Source organism: Nycticebus coucang, chromosome 4 (assembly GCF_027406575.1).
Source record: "Nycticebus coucang isolate mNycCou1 chromosome 4, mNycCou1.pri, whole genome shotgun sequence".
Lineage (NCBI taxonomy): Eukaryota > Metazoa > Chordata > Mammalia > Primates > Lorisidae > Nycticebus > Nycticebus coucang.
The window spans coordinates 92,543,610-92,560,586 of record NC_069783.1 but is presented as its reverse complement, the minus strand read 5'-3'; the positions used below and the strand labels follow the sequence as shown (position 1 = coordinate 92,560,586).

General features: G+C 40.8%; 1 protein-coding gene across 1 annotated transcript in view; it reads right to left on the bottom strand.

Annotated features, from left to right (window-relative positions):
• Window positions 1-16,977, bottom strand: part of VWA3B (von Willebrand factor A domain containing 3B) — a 250,813-nt gene that overhangs the window by 134,857 nt on the left and 98,979 nt on the right. The window contains exons 9-10 of the mRNA XM_053588419.1: window positions 14,391-14,587; window positions 9,411-9,565 (exon numbers count right to left, since the gene is read on the bottom strand). Of these exons, the coding sequence (XP_053444394.1) occupies window positions 9,411-9,565; window positions 14,391-14,587 (352 nt within the window). The remainder of the gene's footprint in view (window positions 1-9,410; window positions 9,566-14,390; window positions 14,588-16,977) is intronic.

The window sequence follows — 16,977 nt, the reverse complement described above, 5'->3', positions numbered from 1 at the left end:
TATGAAGCAAACATCACCCTGATCCCCAAACCAGGAAAAGACCCAACAATAAAAGAAAATTCTAGACCAATATCACTAATGAATATAGATGCAAAAATATTCAACAAGATCCTAACAAACAGTATCCAGCAACACATCAAACAAATTATACATCATGACCAAGTCGGTTTTATCCCAGGATCTCAAGGCTGGTTCAATATACGTAAATCTATAAGTATAATTCAGCACATAAACAAATTAAAAACCAAAGACCATATGACTGTGTCAATTGATGCAGAAAAAGCCTTTGATAATATCCAGCACCCTTCATGATCAGAACACTTAAGAAAATTGGTATAGAAGGGACATTTCTTAAACTGATAGAGGCCATCTACAGCAAACCCACAGCCAATACTGAACTGAATGGAGTTAAATTGAAATCATTTCCACTCAGATCAGGAACCAGACAAGGCTGCCCATTGTCTCCACTGCTCTTTAACATTGTAATGGAAGTTTTAGCCACCACAATTAGGGAAGAAAAGGCGATAAAGGGTATCCATATAGGGTCAAAAGAGATCAAACTTTTGCTGTTCACAGATGATATGATCATATATCTGGAAAACACGAGGGATTCTACTACAAAACCCTTAGAAGTGATCAAGGAATAGAGCAGCGTCTCGGGTTACAAAATCAACATTCATAAATTGGTAGCCTTTATATATACCAACAATAGTCAAGCTGAAAAAACAGTTAAGGACTCTATTCCATTCACAGTAGTACCAAAGAAGATGAAATATTTGGGAGTTTATTTAACAAAGGATGTGAAAGATCTGTATAAAGAGAACTATGAAACTCTAAGAAAAGAAATAGCTGAAAATGTTAACAAATGGAAAAACATACAATGTTCATGGCTGGGAAGAATCAACATTGTTAAAATGTCCATACTACCCAAAGCAATATACAATTTTAATGCAATCCCTATTAAAGCTCCACGGTCATACTTTAAAGATCTTGAAAAAATAATACTTTGTTTTATATGGAATCAGAGAAAACCTCGAATAGCCAAGACATTACTCAGAAATAAAAACAAAGCAGGAGGAATCACGCTACCAGAGCTCAGACTACACTATAAATCAATAGTGATCAAAACAGCATGGTACTGGCACAAAAACAGAGAAGTAGATGTCTGGAACAGAGTAGAGAACCAAGAGATGAACCCAGCTACTTACCGTTATTTGATCTTTGACAAGCCAATTAAAAACATTCAGTGGGGAAAAGATTCCCTATTTTACAAATGGTGCTGGGTGAACTGGCTGGCAACCTTTAGAAGACTGAAACTGGACCCACACCTTTCACCATTAACTAAGATAGACTCTCACTGGATTAAAGATTTAAATTTAAGACATGAAACTATAAAAATACTAGAAGAGAGTGCATGGAAAACCCTTGAAGAAATCAGTCTGGGTGACTATTTTATGAGGAGGACCTCCCGGGCAATTGAAGCAGCTTCAAAAATACACTACTGGGACCTGATCAAACTAAAAAGCTTCTGCACAGCCAAGAACACAGTAAGTAAAAAGCAAGCAAACAGCTCTCAGAATGGGAGAAGATATTTTCAGGTTATGTCTCCGACAAAGGTTTAATAACCAGAATCCACAGAGAACTCAAACGTATAAGCAAGAAAAGAACAAATGATCCCATCACAGGCTGGGCAAGGGACTTGAAGAGAAACTTCTCTGAAGAAGATAGGCGCATGGCCTACAGACATATGAAACAATGCTCATCATCTTTAATCATCAGAGAAATGCAAATCAAAACTACTTTGAGATATCATCTAACTCCAGTAAGATTAGCCCATATCACAGAATCCCAAGACCAGAGATGTTAGTGTGGATGTGGAGAAAAGGGAACACTTCTACACTGCTGGTGGGAATGCAAATTAATACATTCCTTTTGGAAAGATGTTTGGAGAACACTTAGAGATCTAAAAATAGATCTGCCATTCAATCCTATAATTCCTCTACTAGGTATATACCCAGAAGACCAAAAATCACATTGTTACAAAGATATTTGTACCAGAATGTTTATTGCAGCCCAATTCATAATTGCTAAGTCATGGAAAAAGCCCAAGTGCCCATCGATCCACGAATGGATTAATAAAGTGTGGTATATGTACACCATGGAATATTATGCAGCCTTAAAGAAAGATGGAGACTTTACCTCTTTCATGTTTATATGGATGGAGCTGGAACATATTCTTCTTAGTAAAGTATCTCAAGAATGGAAGAAAAAGTATCCAATGTACTCAGCCCTACTATGAAACTAATTTAGGGTTTTCACATGAAAGCTATAACCCAGTTATAACCTAAGAGTAGGGGGAAAGGGGAAAAGAAGGGGAGGGAGGGGGGAGGTGGGCGGAGGTAGGGTGATAGGTGGGATTACACCTGCGGTGCATCTTACAAGGGTACATGTGAAACTTAGTAAATGGAGAATGTAAATGTCTTAACACAATAACTAAGAAAATGCCAGGAAGGGGTGGTGCTTGTGGCTCAAAGGAGTAGAGTGCCGGCCCCATATGCCGGAGGTGGTGGGTTCAAACCCACCCCTGGCCAAAAACTGCAAAAAAAAGAAAATGCCAGGAAGGCTATGTTAACCAGTGTGATGAAAATGTGTCAAACGGTCTATAAAACCAGTGTATGATGCCCCATGATTGCATTAATGTTTATAGCTATGATTTAATAAAAAAAATAATAATTTAAAAAAAAGAAATTGAATTCAAAGTACAGTAAGTCCCAGGCAACTAAAATTTGTAGGGCAAAATACTGAAAAGGAGGAGAGAGTGAGAGACAGAGAGTGAGATATCATGCTTCAAAGATCTTTTGAAGGATATCCTTGCAATTTGGGCTAAATAATGATCAAGATACACATATGAAGAAACTACTAAAGCCAAGGAACAAATTACCAAAAAGAATTAGGTGCGATCAACCCCTCAGAGTTTACACAAGTCTGGGAATAGTTCATTTTTCACCAGCTAGAGTAGGAAAACTGCCTTAATACACTAGACATCAACTAGAGTCCTCAAAAGAGTATTTCCTTAGTAGTAGGAACAAATTAACTCTGGACTAAATGCTGGACTAATTCTAATATAATTTAAAATCAAGTACTAGAGAGTTCATTTATTTTTTATTTATTTATTTTTTTTAGAGACAGAGTCTCATTTTGTCGACCTCAGTAGAGTGCCATGGCATCACAGCTCACAGCAACCTCCAGCTCTTGGGCTTAGGCGATTCTCTTGCCTCAGCCTTCTGAGCAGCTGGGACTGCTGCTATAGACTACAGGTGCCTAACACAATGCCCGGCTGTTTTTTGTTGCAGTTTGGCTGGGGCTGGGTTCCAGGCCACCACCCTCAGTATATGGGACTGGCGCCCACTAAGGCCACTGGCACTGCCCAAAGTCCTAGAGAGTTTAAAGTGATTCCAAGTAACATAATTGCATCATCAAACATATACTTTTCAAAAATACAATGAAATCCAGTACCCAAGAATGTAAAATTGAAAATGTCTGCCATACAGTAAAAATACTAAGCATGCAAATAAGGAGGAAAATATGACCTATAACCAGAAGAAAAAGTAGTTAAGAGAAACAGACCTCCAAATGACACAGATAACAGAACTAGCAGAAAAAGATGTTTCATGGCTATAATAAATGTAACCTATATGTTCAAGAAGGCAAGGTATGAGCAGAATGAGAGAGAAATGAAATATATGAAACAAGATCCAAAGGAGACTTCTAGAGAAGTACACTATCTGAAAGAAAAAATATACTCCATGGTATTAACAGTAAATTGGACATTAGGAGAAGAAAAGATCTGGGAACAAAAGACAACACAATAAGAAACAATTCAAAATGAAACACACAGAGAGAAAAACAAAGACAAAAACGTATAACAGAGAGTAAGTGGCCCATGGAACAATATAAAGGAGTCTAACATATTAATCAGAATCTAAGAAGGGAAGGAAAGTAGGAGGCAAAAACATTTAAAAAATATAGCCAAAATGTTTCCAATTTTGATTAAAACAATACATCCACAGATCCAAGAAGCTCAAAGAACCTGAAGAGAAGCAAAATGAAGAAAACCACACCAAGACATGTCATAATAAAATTAACAAAATCCAGAGATAAAGAGGAAAATCTTAAAAGCAGCCAGAGTTATTACATGTAGAGGAACAAACAAAAAAATGACTGGTGTCTTCTAATCATAAATTATGCTAGCCAAAATACAATGGAGAAAGATTTCTAAAGCACTGTAAGATAAAACTGTAAAACTAGAATCTTTGCTAAATATTTAGCAAAAATATCTTTCCAAAATAAAAGCAAATTAAGGAGTTTTTCAGACTAAAACAGCTGAGATCACCAGTAAGTCTGCACTACCAGAAATATTAACGGAATTTCCTCAGGTAGAAAAAAAATGATACCAAATAGAAAATTGAATCCATACAAAGAAGTTGAATGAAAAACAATTGAATCCATACAACAGACATATCAAGTATGTAGAGAAATATAAAATATATTTATTCTAATTTTTAATCTAGTTATGAAACAACTGACTGCTTACCAAGTATTGTGGAATTTATAGCATGTGTGAAGTACAGTGTAGAACAACAATAGAAAGGTCAGAGGGAGAATGGAAGTTGTGAGATTCTTATCATATACATGAAGTGATAAAATATTATTTGAAGGTAGACTGTGATAAGTTAAAGATGCATATTGTAAATATTAAATTGTCACACATACATCAAAGTGAAACTAACCAAAGAGGTTGAGTCAATAATAGTGGAGATAAAAAGGAATCACAAAAAATACTCAAATAAAAGAAGACAAAAAAAAAAAAGAGTAAAAAGGGAACAAAGAACAGGTAGGATAAATAGGAAAACACATAGCAAGATTATATAAAATCTAACCAAATCAATAATCACATTCAATGTAAATGATCTTAACACTCCAATTATAAGGCAAAGACGATCAGGTTGGATTAATAAAACAATACTCATGTATTTTGTCTCTAAGAAATCTAGTTAAACATAGGACACAGACAGGTAAAGATAAAAAGATAGAAAAAATATAAACCATGCAGAAAACAATCAAAAGTTAACCTGGAGCATCTCAAAGTATATTTCAGAACCAGGAATATTACCAGAGATAAAAGCGACATTTTGTAATTGTAAAGGAACCCATTCATCAAGAGAACAATTCTGAACATACATGCACCTACTAAAAGCGAAAAGCGTACCAAAATATACAAAGAAAAAACAGAACTGAAAGGAAAATTGAAGGCTATAGTTGAAATAACTACACTTGGAGATGAACAATGCTCTTTCTCAATGATTTATAGAACAATTAAAGAGAAAATAAGTAATAACATGGAAGATTTGAACAATGCTATCAACCAACTTAAGCTAACTGATAGTTATATAACACTCCACCCCACAAAAGCAGGTTTTTGTTTTTTTTTTTCACATTCCAGGCCACAAGACATGTTCCAATAGTTTTGTAAGAATTAAAATCATACAGTCTTTCTCTACTCACAGTGAAATTAAAATAGAAATCAATAACAAAAGCTATCAGGAAAATTTATAAATATTGAGGAACTAAACAACACATTTCTAAGTAACCCTTTGGTCAAAGAAAAAAATAACACGTAAAACTAGAAAATACTAAAAAAAAAAAAAAAAAGAAACTAGAAAATACTCTAAAGGGATTGAAAATTAAATATAGCATATCAAAACATGTGAGAGACAACTAAAGAAGAATTCAGAGGGAAATTTATAGAATTAAATGCTTGTATTATAAAGAAAGAAAGGTGTCTCAAATCAGTGATTAAAGCATCCAGCTTAAGAAACTTAAATCCAAAGTAAGGAGAAGAAAGGGAATAATAAAGATAAGAGTAGAAATCAATGGCATACAAAGCAGAAAATCCTATAGAGATAAAAAAAAAAATGAAAGCAAAAGTTGGTTCTTTGACAAGACCACTAAAATGAATACGCACCAGCCAGACCTATTGGAAAAGAAAGATCACATAAATTACTCATATCAGCTCTGTATGCATTCAAAGAAGAAAATTCCCAGCTCGGATGGCTTCAATGGTGAACTCTACCAAACATTTAAGAGCAAGATGATAGATACTAACTCTTCACAAAGTCTTCCAGAAAATAGAAGAGAAGAAACAACTTGCCAACAGTCCCTGACATCCGGTGGCAGGAGAGGGGCAAATGGCCCCAGCACGGCCAGGTGGACTCCTTCCCAAGCAGCATCCTTCTCCCGTATCTCAAACCCAAACTACTCCTCCTGTTGAGTTAGTTCCAAAACCATAAGCAGAGAAGAGCCCAAACACGGGGATTATTTATTCTGAGTTACTCATTACCACCCTGGCTCTGAGAGGCTGGGGTTCTTAGGGTAAACACAGGGGCAGAAGGGTGTCTGCAGCTTGTGGCATTATAAAAGAATCCACAGAGGAGGCAGGGAGCGCTCTCTCTTCTTTTATTTCTTTGTTTTTTATTTAATTTTTGTTTATAATGATTGTACCTATTTATAGAATATAATGTGATGTTTCAATGCATATATCCATAGTATGATCAAATTGGGATAATTAGCATAATGACACTAAATATTTATCATTTCTTTATGGCGACAGCATTTAAAATCTTCTCTTAAGGTATCTTCAATGTTCAATACACTGTTATTTTCTATAGTCACCCTACTGTGTAACAGGACACCAAAACAATCTTCCTGTCTAACTGTAACTTTCTACCCATTGACAAACCTTTCCTGGTCACCAGCAACTTTCCCCAACCACTATTCTACTCTCTACTTGCAGATTTCACATGAGTGAAATCGTGTGATGTTTGAAGAAAACAAAGGGGAAATGTCTCATGAACCTGGAGTGGACAAGGAGTTTTTGAATAAGACCTCAAAAGCATAGGCAACAAAAGCAAAAATGGGTAAATAAACCAAAAAGCTTCTGCACGGCAAAGGAAATAATCCATAAAGTGAAGAGACAACTGACAGAAAGGGGAAAGTGTTCACAACTATCCGTTTAATAAGGGGTTGATATCCAGAATATAAAAGGAACACAACTCTAAAGCAGAAAGCCAGCTCGGCGCCCGTAGCTCAGTGGTTAGGGCGCCAGCCACATGCACTGGGGCTGGTGGGTTCAAACCCAGCCAGGGGCCAGCTAAACAACAATGACAACGACAACAAAAAAATAGCCAGGCATTGTGGCAGGCACCTGTAGTCCCAGCTACTTGGGAGGCTGAGGCAAGAGCATCACTTAAGCCGAAGAATTGGAGGTTGCTGTGAGCTGTGACAACATGGTATTCCACCCAGGGTGACATAGTGAGACTGTCTCAAAAAATAAAAATAAATAAATAAATAAAAAAGAAAAAGAAAGCAAAAAGCCAAGCAATCCCCTTAAAAAATAGGCAAAAAACCTGATTAGATATTTCTCAAAAGAAGACATACAAATGGCCAACACATGTATGAAAAATGTTCAATATCACTAAGCGTCGGAGAAATATCACCTTACCCCACTGGGATAGCTATTATTAAAAAGAAAAAAAATGCTGGAGAGGATCCAGAGAAAAGGAAACTTTTAGACACTGTTGATAGGAATGTAAATAAGTACAACTATTAAAGAAAATAGTATGGAGATTTCTTAAAAATTAAAAACAGAACTATCATATGATCCAGCAATCCCATTACAGGGTATATATCAAAAAAAAAAAAAGAAAGAAAGGAAATCAGTATGTCAAAGAGATATTTGCACACTTACGTTTATTGCAGTGCTATTCACAATAGCAAAAATATAGAATCAACCTAAATGCCCATCTAATAATAAAATGGATAAAGAAAATGTGAGATACATTCAGTATTCATACATATACTATAATATATATGTATACTGTATATAGAGCTCATGTACAGAATATATATGAATACTATTCAACCACAAAACAGAAAGAAATCCTGTCATTTCTGGTAACATGGATAAACTTGGAGGACATTACATTAAATAGGATAAACCAGGCACAGAAAAGAGCTCTCATTATCAAATAACTGTTACAGACTAGTACTACCTTAAGCTCATTAGATTTAGTCTCTGTTCTAATCCACAGAACAGATTTATACATGACATTACTATTACCACTTTATACATGAGGAAACGGATGCACAAAGGCATTAACTAACTTGCCAAGGGTCACCTAGCAAGTGGCAGAGAGCTAGGATTAGAATCCAGCTCTATCTGACCTCAGAGCCCAGGCATCTAAATGAATTTGGTCTTGTGGTCTAAAACTGGCACCTGGGAGGTGCAAACATTAAAGTAAACCATCCCCATGGGGTCGAACCTGAGGTCACGGCATTAGCACAGCATATTCTAGAGCATTTCCAGATTCTGAGGGCCCTGAAGGCTTGAGACGGATCCCATGACATTATTTTAAGCTGATTTCAAAACTATATGTATTATTCCTTTGTATTGAAATATTTCACCACATTATAACAGATGCCTTAGACAGAGGACAGGTATAATGCCTTTCTGCAGAATAACTGTGGCCAACACAAGAGGCAAGGCATGAGCAGAACATTCTTTAGCCTCCTACTAGGAGTGTGTAGTCACTTCTCACGATAAGTATAACTTTCTTTGCTGTTTTTAAGAATCTGCACTGGCACTAAGGCTGCTTGGAATCTGAATCCAAGCATCCTCCTTTGTTGTTAACAAGACTATCAGTGACTACCAGCAAGTCATAAGATAGCAACCTCGACTCAGCGATGCTCATTGGCCTCATTGGCTATTTCTCTGGTTGAGCTTATACTGGTCTGCATACAATAGAATACTATTCACCCATAAAAAGGACTGAAATCCTGTCATTCACTGCAACATGGATGAGCCTGGAGGATTTTAAGTTAAATAAGACAAATGCTACATGTTCTTACTCATATGTGGGAACTAAAAAAACTTTTGAGCTGTGGAAGTAGAGAGTAGAATTGCAGGTATTAGAGGCTGGGAATAGTAGAAGGGAGGGGCTGAAGGGGAGAGGCTGGGTAATGGGGAAATGAGTTCTGGTGTCCTGCAGCACTGTAGCATGAATATGGCTACATGTAATTTATTACGTATTTTCAAAAAGCTGCAAGAGAGGATTTCACCACACAAAGAAATGATAGCTGTTTGAGGTGATGGATGTGCTAATTACTCTGATTTGATCATTATATATTGTATACACATATCAAACTATTGCTCTGTGCCACATAAATAAGTACAATTTTTAGGGGAACTAAAAATAAAGAGGGGAAAGAAAAAGATGGAGCAGATTTGAATTTCAAGAGAGACTAGACTAAGTCTAGTTAGGAGGTGAGTACCCTCCTGCAAACACACCGACCTCCTTTGGATCTGAGCCAGGACTGCACGAATCCTCTCACTGTACAGCTTGCACTTCTCCTTGGTGATGTTGACGTGGACCAAGCTCCCATCCTTCCAGGGAGCGTGGACAAACCTGCTGCAGTATTTTGCATGGACTGTCTTCTTATTGGTCTCCTAAGGAAGGGACAAAGGACAGAAGCCACTCAGAAACCACACAAAGAAGGGTACCTCCACTGCTGTCCAATGACACAGCTCTTAGCACTCACCCCCACTGTAAATCGTTCAATCGTCAGTTCAGCCAAACATGGTCTGGGGCCCATTCTCCATGGGGCCTGGTGCTAGATGTCAAGAACAATGGTCAGAAAGACATGTGTGAGCACATCTGTGCCCCAGAAAAGCTAATGATTCCAGCAGGGAGACTCCTTCCAACCCCCGACACACACAAAGAAAGAGAGAAAATTAGGAATGCAGAGAATTAAATACTTGGTATCTGGTGCTGGGTTGAGGCAGTAAAGACTGGGCAAGTCCTAGCAGAGAAGGAAGAGATCACAGTGAACTGGAGGGCCAGGGAGACCATTCTGGGAAGGTGAGATTCAAGACTCTCCTCAAACCTACTTTCCATGAAGCCAAGCGCCAAGCTCCGCAGCTCACATCTAGCACCCTCTACTGCACACGCAGAACTCATGCAAGGACAAAGGCCCCTCGAGGAGCGCTGTCATCAATCAGGTCTGCCTCCCTCACTGGTCCACAGGCATTCACTCTGCACTGGGGCCAGCAGCTCTTCCAGGCACCAGGAATACAACCTACACAAAGTCCAAAATTCCTGCCTTCATAGAGCTCGTATTACAGGAGAAGAGCCAGACAATAAACAAATCATGATATTGAAGGTCAGATGATGACAAATGCTGTGGAGAAAAATAAGAAAGGAGAATAGAGAATACTGAAAAAAGGAAGTGGGGCACAGGACCAAGTTAAATCCTAATGGAGAAAGTCTGAGAAGGTGAAATATTGGCAAAGGCCAGAGGGAACAAAGAGTGTGGCCATAGGAAGGTCTGGAGGGAGTCAGAGAATAGAGCAAGGGCAGACACCGTGAGCGGAGAGTCTGCCTGGCACGCTGATTGGATTTTGGGAAGATCAGTACTGATTCAAAGAGACTGGATTACAGAAGAGAGAACTGAATTTGGAAATACAAGGGGGAGGGCCGGGAGCAGATGCCGAAAAGCCCGACCACTGACGGGAAAGACTCTGGCTTTTGCCCTGAGTGAGAAAGGAAGCCTCTCAGGCCTTTAATAAGAGCACTGACACATAGTGACACATCTAACACATCTTGGAAGGGACTGCTGGGGATCATGGGTAGAAGCAGGGAGTCAGGAGGTCTGGTGGGGGAAGGGGGAAAGGGTGTAAGGGTCAGGTGCTGAACGACACTCTGAAGACAGAACTGACGGGATTTAGGGAGAGATCAGATGTATGAGGGGAAAGAGGGGAGTCAGGAGTGACTCTGAGGCCTTCAGTCCTGAGGACATGGAAGAATGGAGATGCAATAAATTGCTAGGAGGAAGATGGTGGGACAGCAGCCTGAAGAGGGGAGATGAAGACTGAGTGTCGGTTAGACATCCAGGGGACATGGCACGTCGTCACGGAGATCAGGCCAACACTCTGGACTGGAGATACAGGTCTGGAAGTCACCACATGTGCTTGGGATTAACAACCACAGGACCCGACGAGGTGACCAGGGAAGGAGTGTGGACAGAGAAGAGGCCCAAGGACAGCCCCATGAGGCCCTCCTGCATGAGGAGGCTGGGAAAGCAGGGACAATGATGACTGGCAAAGAGCAGTCTGTGAGGTAGGAGGGAAACTAGGACAGCGCACATTCTGCAGACAAAAGAACTTCAAGGAAGTGGAGCCATAGCAAATGTTGACAAGAGGGCAAGGAAGAAAGAGACTAAGAATTGACCCCTTGATTTGGCAAGAGTGGGCTTGATGGGACCTACTGGAGTAGGTTCAAAAGATCAAAAGAGGAGAATTAAGAAATTCTGAGGCATCGAACTCAGGTGCTCAGAACCACATGGGGATATGAATTTAGGAGTCTGGTGGTGACTGATGAGAAGGGGGTCAGAGGGCCTGATAAGATCCGTCCTATGAGCCCAAGGCAGGTGGAGAGGGGAAGTGCACCTCTACAGCAGGGCAAGGACAGGAGGACAAAGGTGTCTTCTCTCTCATTCCCACCATGTTCCTGGGGTTGTCACCAAAATGGTTCTCCCACTCCCAGTCTCATCACACAGCATTTCTTGCATGTACCTTATGCACAGCCAAATGGAAAACCACCAGGCCACAAGCTAAAGAATGCAGGCTTTGTGTCAGGGGCTGGTGTGTCACGGTGGGAAAAGTACAGTGTGAGAGCCTGGGGGACCTGAATTCAAACACTGCCTGCACCTGCTGAGATCAATCACAAGAGAGTTACCTACGCTCTCCAAGGTCCTATGACTCTGTTGTCCCTTTTGTAAAAGAAGAGTACAAATGCTCACCTTGTACATAAACCATAAAAATATTCAGTAAACGCTCATTTCTGACTCAGTGTTTTTATAACACAGAAAAGAAGGAAGGTATTATCTATGGGCATCCCCTCTGTTCCAGGTACTGTGCTCAAACATGCATTTTTAAATCTGCACTTCACCCCACCCATTTTACAGATTTGGAGGGTGAGACTCTAAGACAGCAGTTCTCAACCTGTGGGTTGCAACCCACAGGAACTGTATTAAAGGGCCACAGCATTAGGAAGGTTGAGAACCACTGCTCTAAGAGGTGCCATTATTTGTTTAATGTCTCATAACTGGCAGAAGTAGGCTTTACACCCAGATCCAGTGTACCCTCTACCACACCGCACTGCCTGGTGCATAGCAGAAGCTCAGTATTTGTTAGAGTAGTAAGCGATGAGACAAGAATGGGTTTGGGGACATCAGGGCTTTGCATAAGCAGTAAGTCACCATGCTTGCCATGTGATTTCGGGTGTGCCCAAATACCAAGTTATTGGACTTTGACTAAAATCTCCTTATTAGAAATGCATTTTTGTCTCCTCCCATTCATTCATCTTTGAATCACTACATAGCAAGCCCTTTTCATCATTTATTTCTTATAAGTGAGTGTTCTGGATCTGTACCTATAAACTGGTTTTTATAGTCAAAAACTTAGGGGATCTTGCTCAATGGGGACCCTAAATAATCTATTTATTTCACAGCCTCAGTTTCTCCCTACTTTATACGCATCACAATTTTAGCTCTGAATCCAGTTTTGGATATGTAGTCTGAAATATTGTCCCTTTTTGCTCAATATCTTGAAAGAGGATCACTGTACAATATAATGGTCACCCTTTACCATTTCATTATTGGTTAGCACAAGAAATCTGATGTAAAATTCCCATTTTATGAGCTAAAATTTTCAAGGCACTGTAAAATGTATTAAAAATTGCCAATAAAGAGTAAGGAGAAATCAGGGTTAGAGCTAGACTGAGCATAGCACGTTGTCATGAGCTCACAGTAAGCTATGTTCCAAGTTGACAGGGATTCAATATTTTTAAATATCCAGAGTCGAATGTATTTTTAAAATGAAAATTTAGTTAAGTATAATTTCCTGAACATTACTGAATAATGTCTACAAAATCAAAAATGTGTGCTGGAGGAGGAAACCCACAAATGAGATTTTCCCTGCACTAGAGCAATTACTCTGCATCCCAGGATAAGCCAGGAAACAAGTCGTGCATCAATTCTGCCCTGTTCTAATTCAATTTTTATATTTTCCTTCTTGCAGTTCATTGTAAACATGCTGCAATAGCAAGGCAACAACACAACATGGTGTGGCTGAGGTGGCCCCGAAGGAGGGTGCCCTTCCTGAGGAGGATAGGTGAAGCTCAGCTGTCACCAGCCTGACAAGTGTTAAGGGTCTGGAGTCCCACCACTGCCAAACATCTCAGTAATGATCTTGTGCTTGGATCGTAGCTTTTAAGAACACATAAGGAGACCCTCATATTCGAGGAGGGCCTTGAATTCCTCTCCCGGATGTCTCCCCAGGGCCTCAGTTACAGGCCTGTGGTTTGCATTTTAGCTTTCACTAAGAAACTGAGACTTACCAACTCCTAAAAAAGCTTTCCTTTGTTTTTATAAATCTGCAATATTCATTTTACTCTAATTTTCTGTTTCACATTATGGCATTACCTAGTCTTTTCTACACGTCTGAACTTTTGATACCAAGCCTTCTAGTTCCTGTTCCTCATTTTGCTGTTTCTCAAAGTGTGGCCTCCGGAGCAGCAGCTTCAGCGCCGCCTGGGAATTGTTATGGAGGATGCAAACTCTTGTGCCCCACCTCAGACTTGCTTGCTCAGATTCAGGACATGAGAGTTTAAGGGCCTTAAGCCTAAAGGCATTGTCCATCCATCAGGAGCCAGAGACAGGCACTATGAGAAGCTTTTTGGCATTTGGAAACACAGTTTTCAAAGTTTTTGATAGATAACCATCCAGTGCCTCAACCCGTTAAAGAATCTTATTTTATAATTACTGCAATTCCCCTATATGGGAGCTGGTAGTCACTGGAATAATTCATCTTCAAGGCAGTGGAAATACAAGAGGACCACAGAAATGCCTGCTTTAGCCATAGCTTCCATCCAACATGGAGGAACAAAAGCTACTTTGTACAATGTTGAATAATTCTGAGACTAATAATGCCTGATTTCTACAAGCCCAGATCCTTGCTCATGTATTATTCACTTGCATCTAGAAATAATTCCCAGCTTTTATCTTTACTCCCACAGGTGCCCTTTGGAGAAGGGAAAGGTGGGAAGCAGAAGAGACCCCTTCCTTCCACAAAACTTGACCTGCTTTCCTTTCTGGCTGCCTCCCTCCCTCCCCCGCCTCCGTGATCCTGCCCTTGGCTTCTGATCTGAGGAAGGCCTCACACACCAGGGCCCAAGGGGAGGCCACAGCCCCTCCCAGGAGTTCACTTCACCTACCGCATTGGTCTGCACAGACTCATTCTCTGGTTTGGCTTTTATATCCACGACTCCATCGGCGTGGCGGAAGGAGCAGTCTGCGAGGATATCATAAAACGACAGCTTCTGGGCCTTCAAACCGTATTTCTGCAGCCATTTCTCAGAATCCCAGGTGTCTTCTGAATTTAACATGATCTCGACAGAGGTTGCTTCTGACTCTGTTTTTGGAATTGCATCTCATCAGCCATTCGCATTGCATGAGCCATTCACATTACACCCCCAACTTCACATTTATCAAGGTGGAATGTGTTCTTTGTTAGACCACTTAACCCATGGTTCATATCAGAAAACACGCTTTCCAAAGTAGGACTGCAAAGAATCAGTGCACAAGACTGAAAAGCAGGATCTGTTACTTTTCATCTCACTTCCTCCTCTGCCTAAGTTGACCGGCCCCAGGCATGGGTGCAGCTGGCCGATAGACCAAGGCTGGGTGTATGCGTGTGTGAGTGTGTGTGTGTGCACGTAGCTAGAATCAGGAGCTCTGGCTTCAAGCCTTTCTTCCTCACCCATAAGCTTGGGCTCAAGCTTGGGTGAGTTACTCCACTACCTAGGCACCTGGAAGACAGTATCTGCTCGGTCTTCCTATATTTATGGCAGCAATTCAGCGAGAAAGTCAAGTCAAAATGCTTTGTCCTGAGGGGGAAAGAGATGCAGCGGCACCCAGCCTTTGGCTAGGTAGAGTCAATCAACCCGCCATGGCCGGCAGGTGGGCCCATGAAGCTCCTGTATTGCCTTGGTAAATTTATTCTGATTCACAGCCTGGCTCTCAGCTCTGGAGGCTCAGGCACCCAGACGTGTCTCTAGGACAACTCACTTTAGGTTCACAAGGATAAAATATAACCCAGAATGCCAATTGCCCAAATAGCCTCAGTCTTTGGTGTTTTCCAGAGGTCACCTATACTCTTTAACCAGGAGGAGGCGTGATCTTACCTGAGCAGGATAAACCAGCATATCAAACAAAGGGCAAGTATTTATCTAGGTGGTTCAAAACCCCAACTGCTCCCCAAGGGAGAATGAGCTCCTTGGGGGCAGGCACGGAGGACAGGGTGAAAAAATCTGGAACTGGGAAGGAGGCCTTGGTCTCCCCAGCTGGCTGTGCACAGACCCTGCCAACTCTAAGTTCAGAGATAGCTCCTTAGTAGGTGAAATTGACCCTGGTGGGGATAGTTACAGACTCTGGAAATCCACATATGTTACTAACCAGGCCTTTGTTTAATTCCAGGGAGTGGGCTGCTAAACATTTATCTGCACACCACTGGGAGGAAAGCAGAAAGCTTTCCCTGAGCTTTTAGCCCCATTGGGACTCTCAGAGCCCTAGGAAGACCTGAGGGGGAGGGGTTTGGGCAGGGGGATGGTTTTTTAGTAACGTTCACTATCCAGGTCCACTAGTCCTACAGAGTATGCTTATTTCCACTTAGATCAGTGGCTCTCAAGTCCTCGCACTGGAATCCCCTGAGGAGCTTTTTAAAATACTGATGCCTGGGCGGCACCTGTGGCTCAAAGGAGTAGGGCACCCGGCCCCATATGCCAGAGGTGGCGGGTTCAAACCCAGCCCCAGCCAAAAACTGCAAAAAAAAAGAGATACTGATGCCTGGAATCTGTCTACTAGATTGATTTTAACTGGTCTGGGAGTATGCCCTGGACATCGGGATTTTTCAGAGCTCCCTGGGTGACTGGATTGTGCAGCCAAGGTTTGCAGCTGGTTTAAGGTAGAGAGAGCTTTCTCACTGATGACTTGATAACCCAATCAGTTAACGCTTCCCCCAGACACAGATGCAAGTGAAATTATACTATCAGTTAAAAGTAGCACGTGTCATTAGGGAAACAAAAATTTTACCCAGACTTACCCATTACTATATTTAAGGAGATCTATAATTAGAATAAGATTTGAAGAAATAAAACATTCTAGAACCAATTTCTTCTTGATAATATGTAAAGGATCAGCCCATTAGTGCTTCATGTGGTCCATGCCCTCAAATTTATTTTATTTTTTTATTTTCATTTTTTGAAACAGAGTCTCACTCTGTCACTCTGGGTAGAGCGCTGTGGCATCATAGCTCACAGCAACCTCAAACTCTTGGGCTCAAGTGATCCTCTTGCCTCAGCCTCCAGAGTAGGTGCCCACCACGACACGTGCTTACATGCCCCCAAATTTTAACAGAACACCTTTGAAAGGATTCACTCCCAAACCTACTGGAGTTGGGAGTGTTCAGAGAAGCTTGTTTCAGCTTTTGAATTTTAAATCAACCTGGCATGTAAATCCCTTTAGAGCACCATCCCCAATACCAGCAGATGGTTTCCACATGGATCACAAAGTGTCTCCTCACCCTGCTCAGGGAGCTCCAGCCAGAGGCTTCCGGGGCTCCTAGGTTTTCCTCCACACTCTCCTGCATCATAAAGCAGCAGCCAGAAGAGGATAGAGCCATTTGTGTTGGGGAGATCAGCCTTCTTGGAGAATCTCTTTGGGTGACTATTTTTGCTCAATTATTGTTAATTACATTCTAAGTCTTTTGTTCCCTCTTAATTTCTACTTGGGAGGATATTTTCT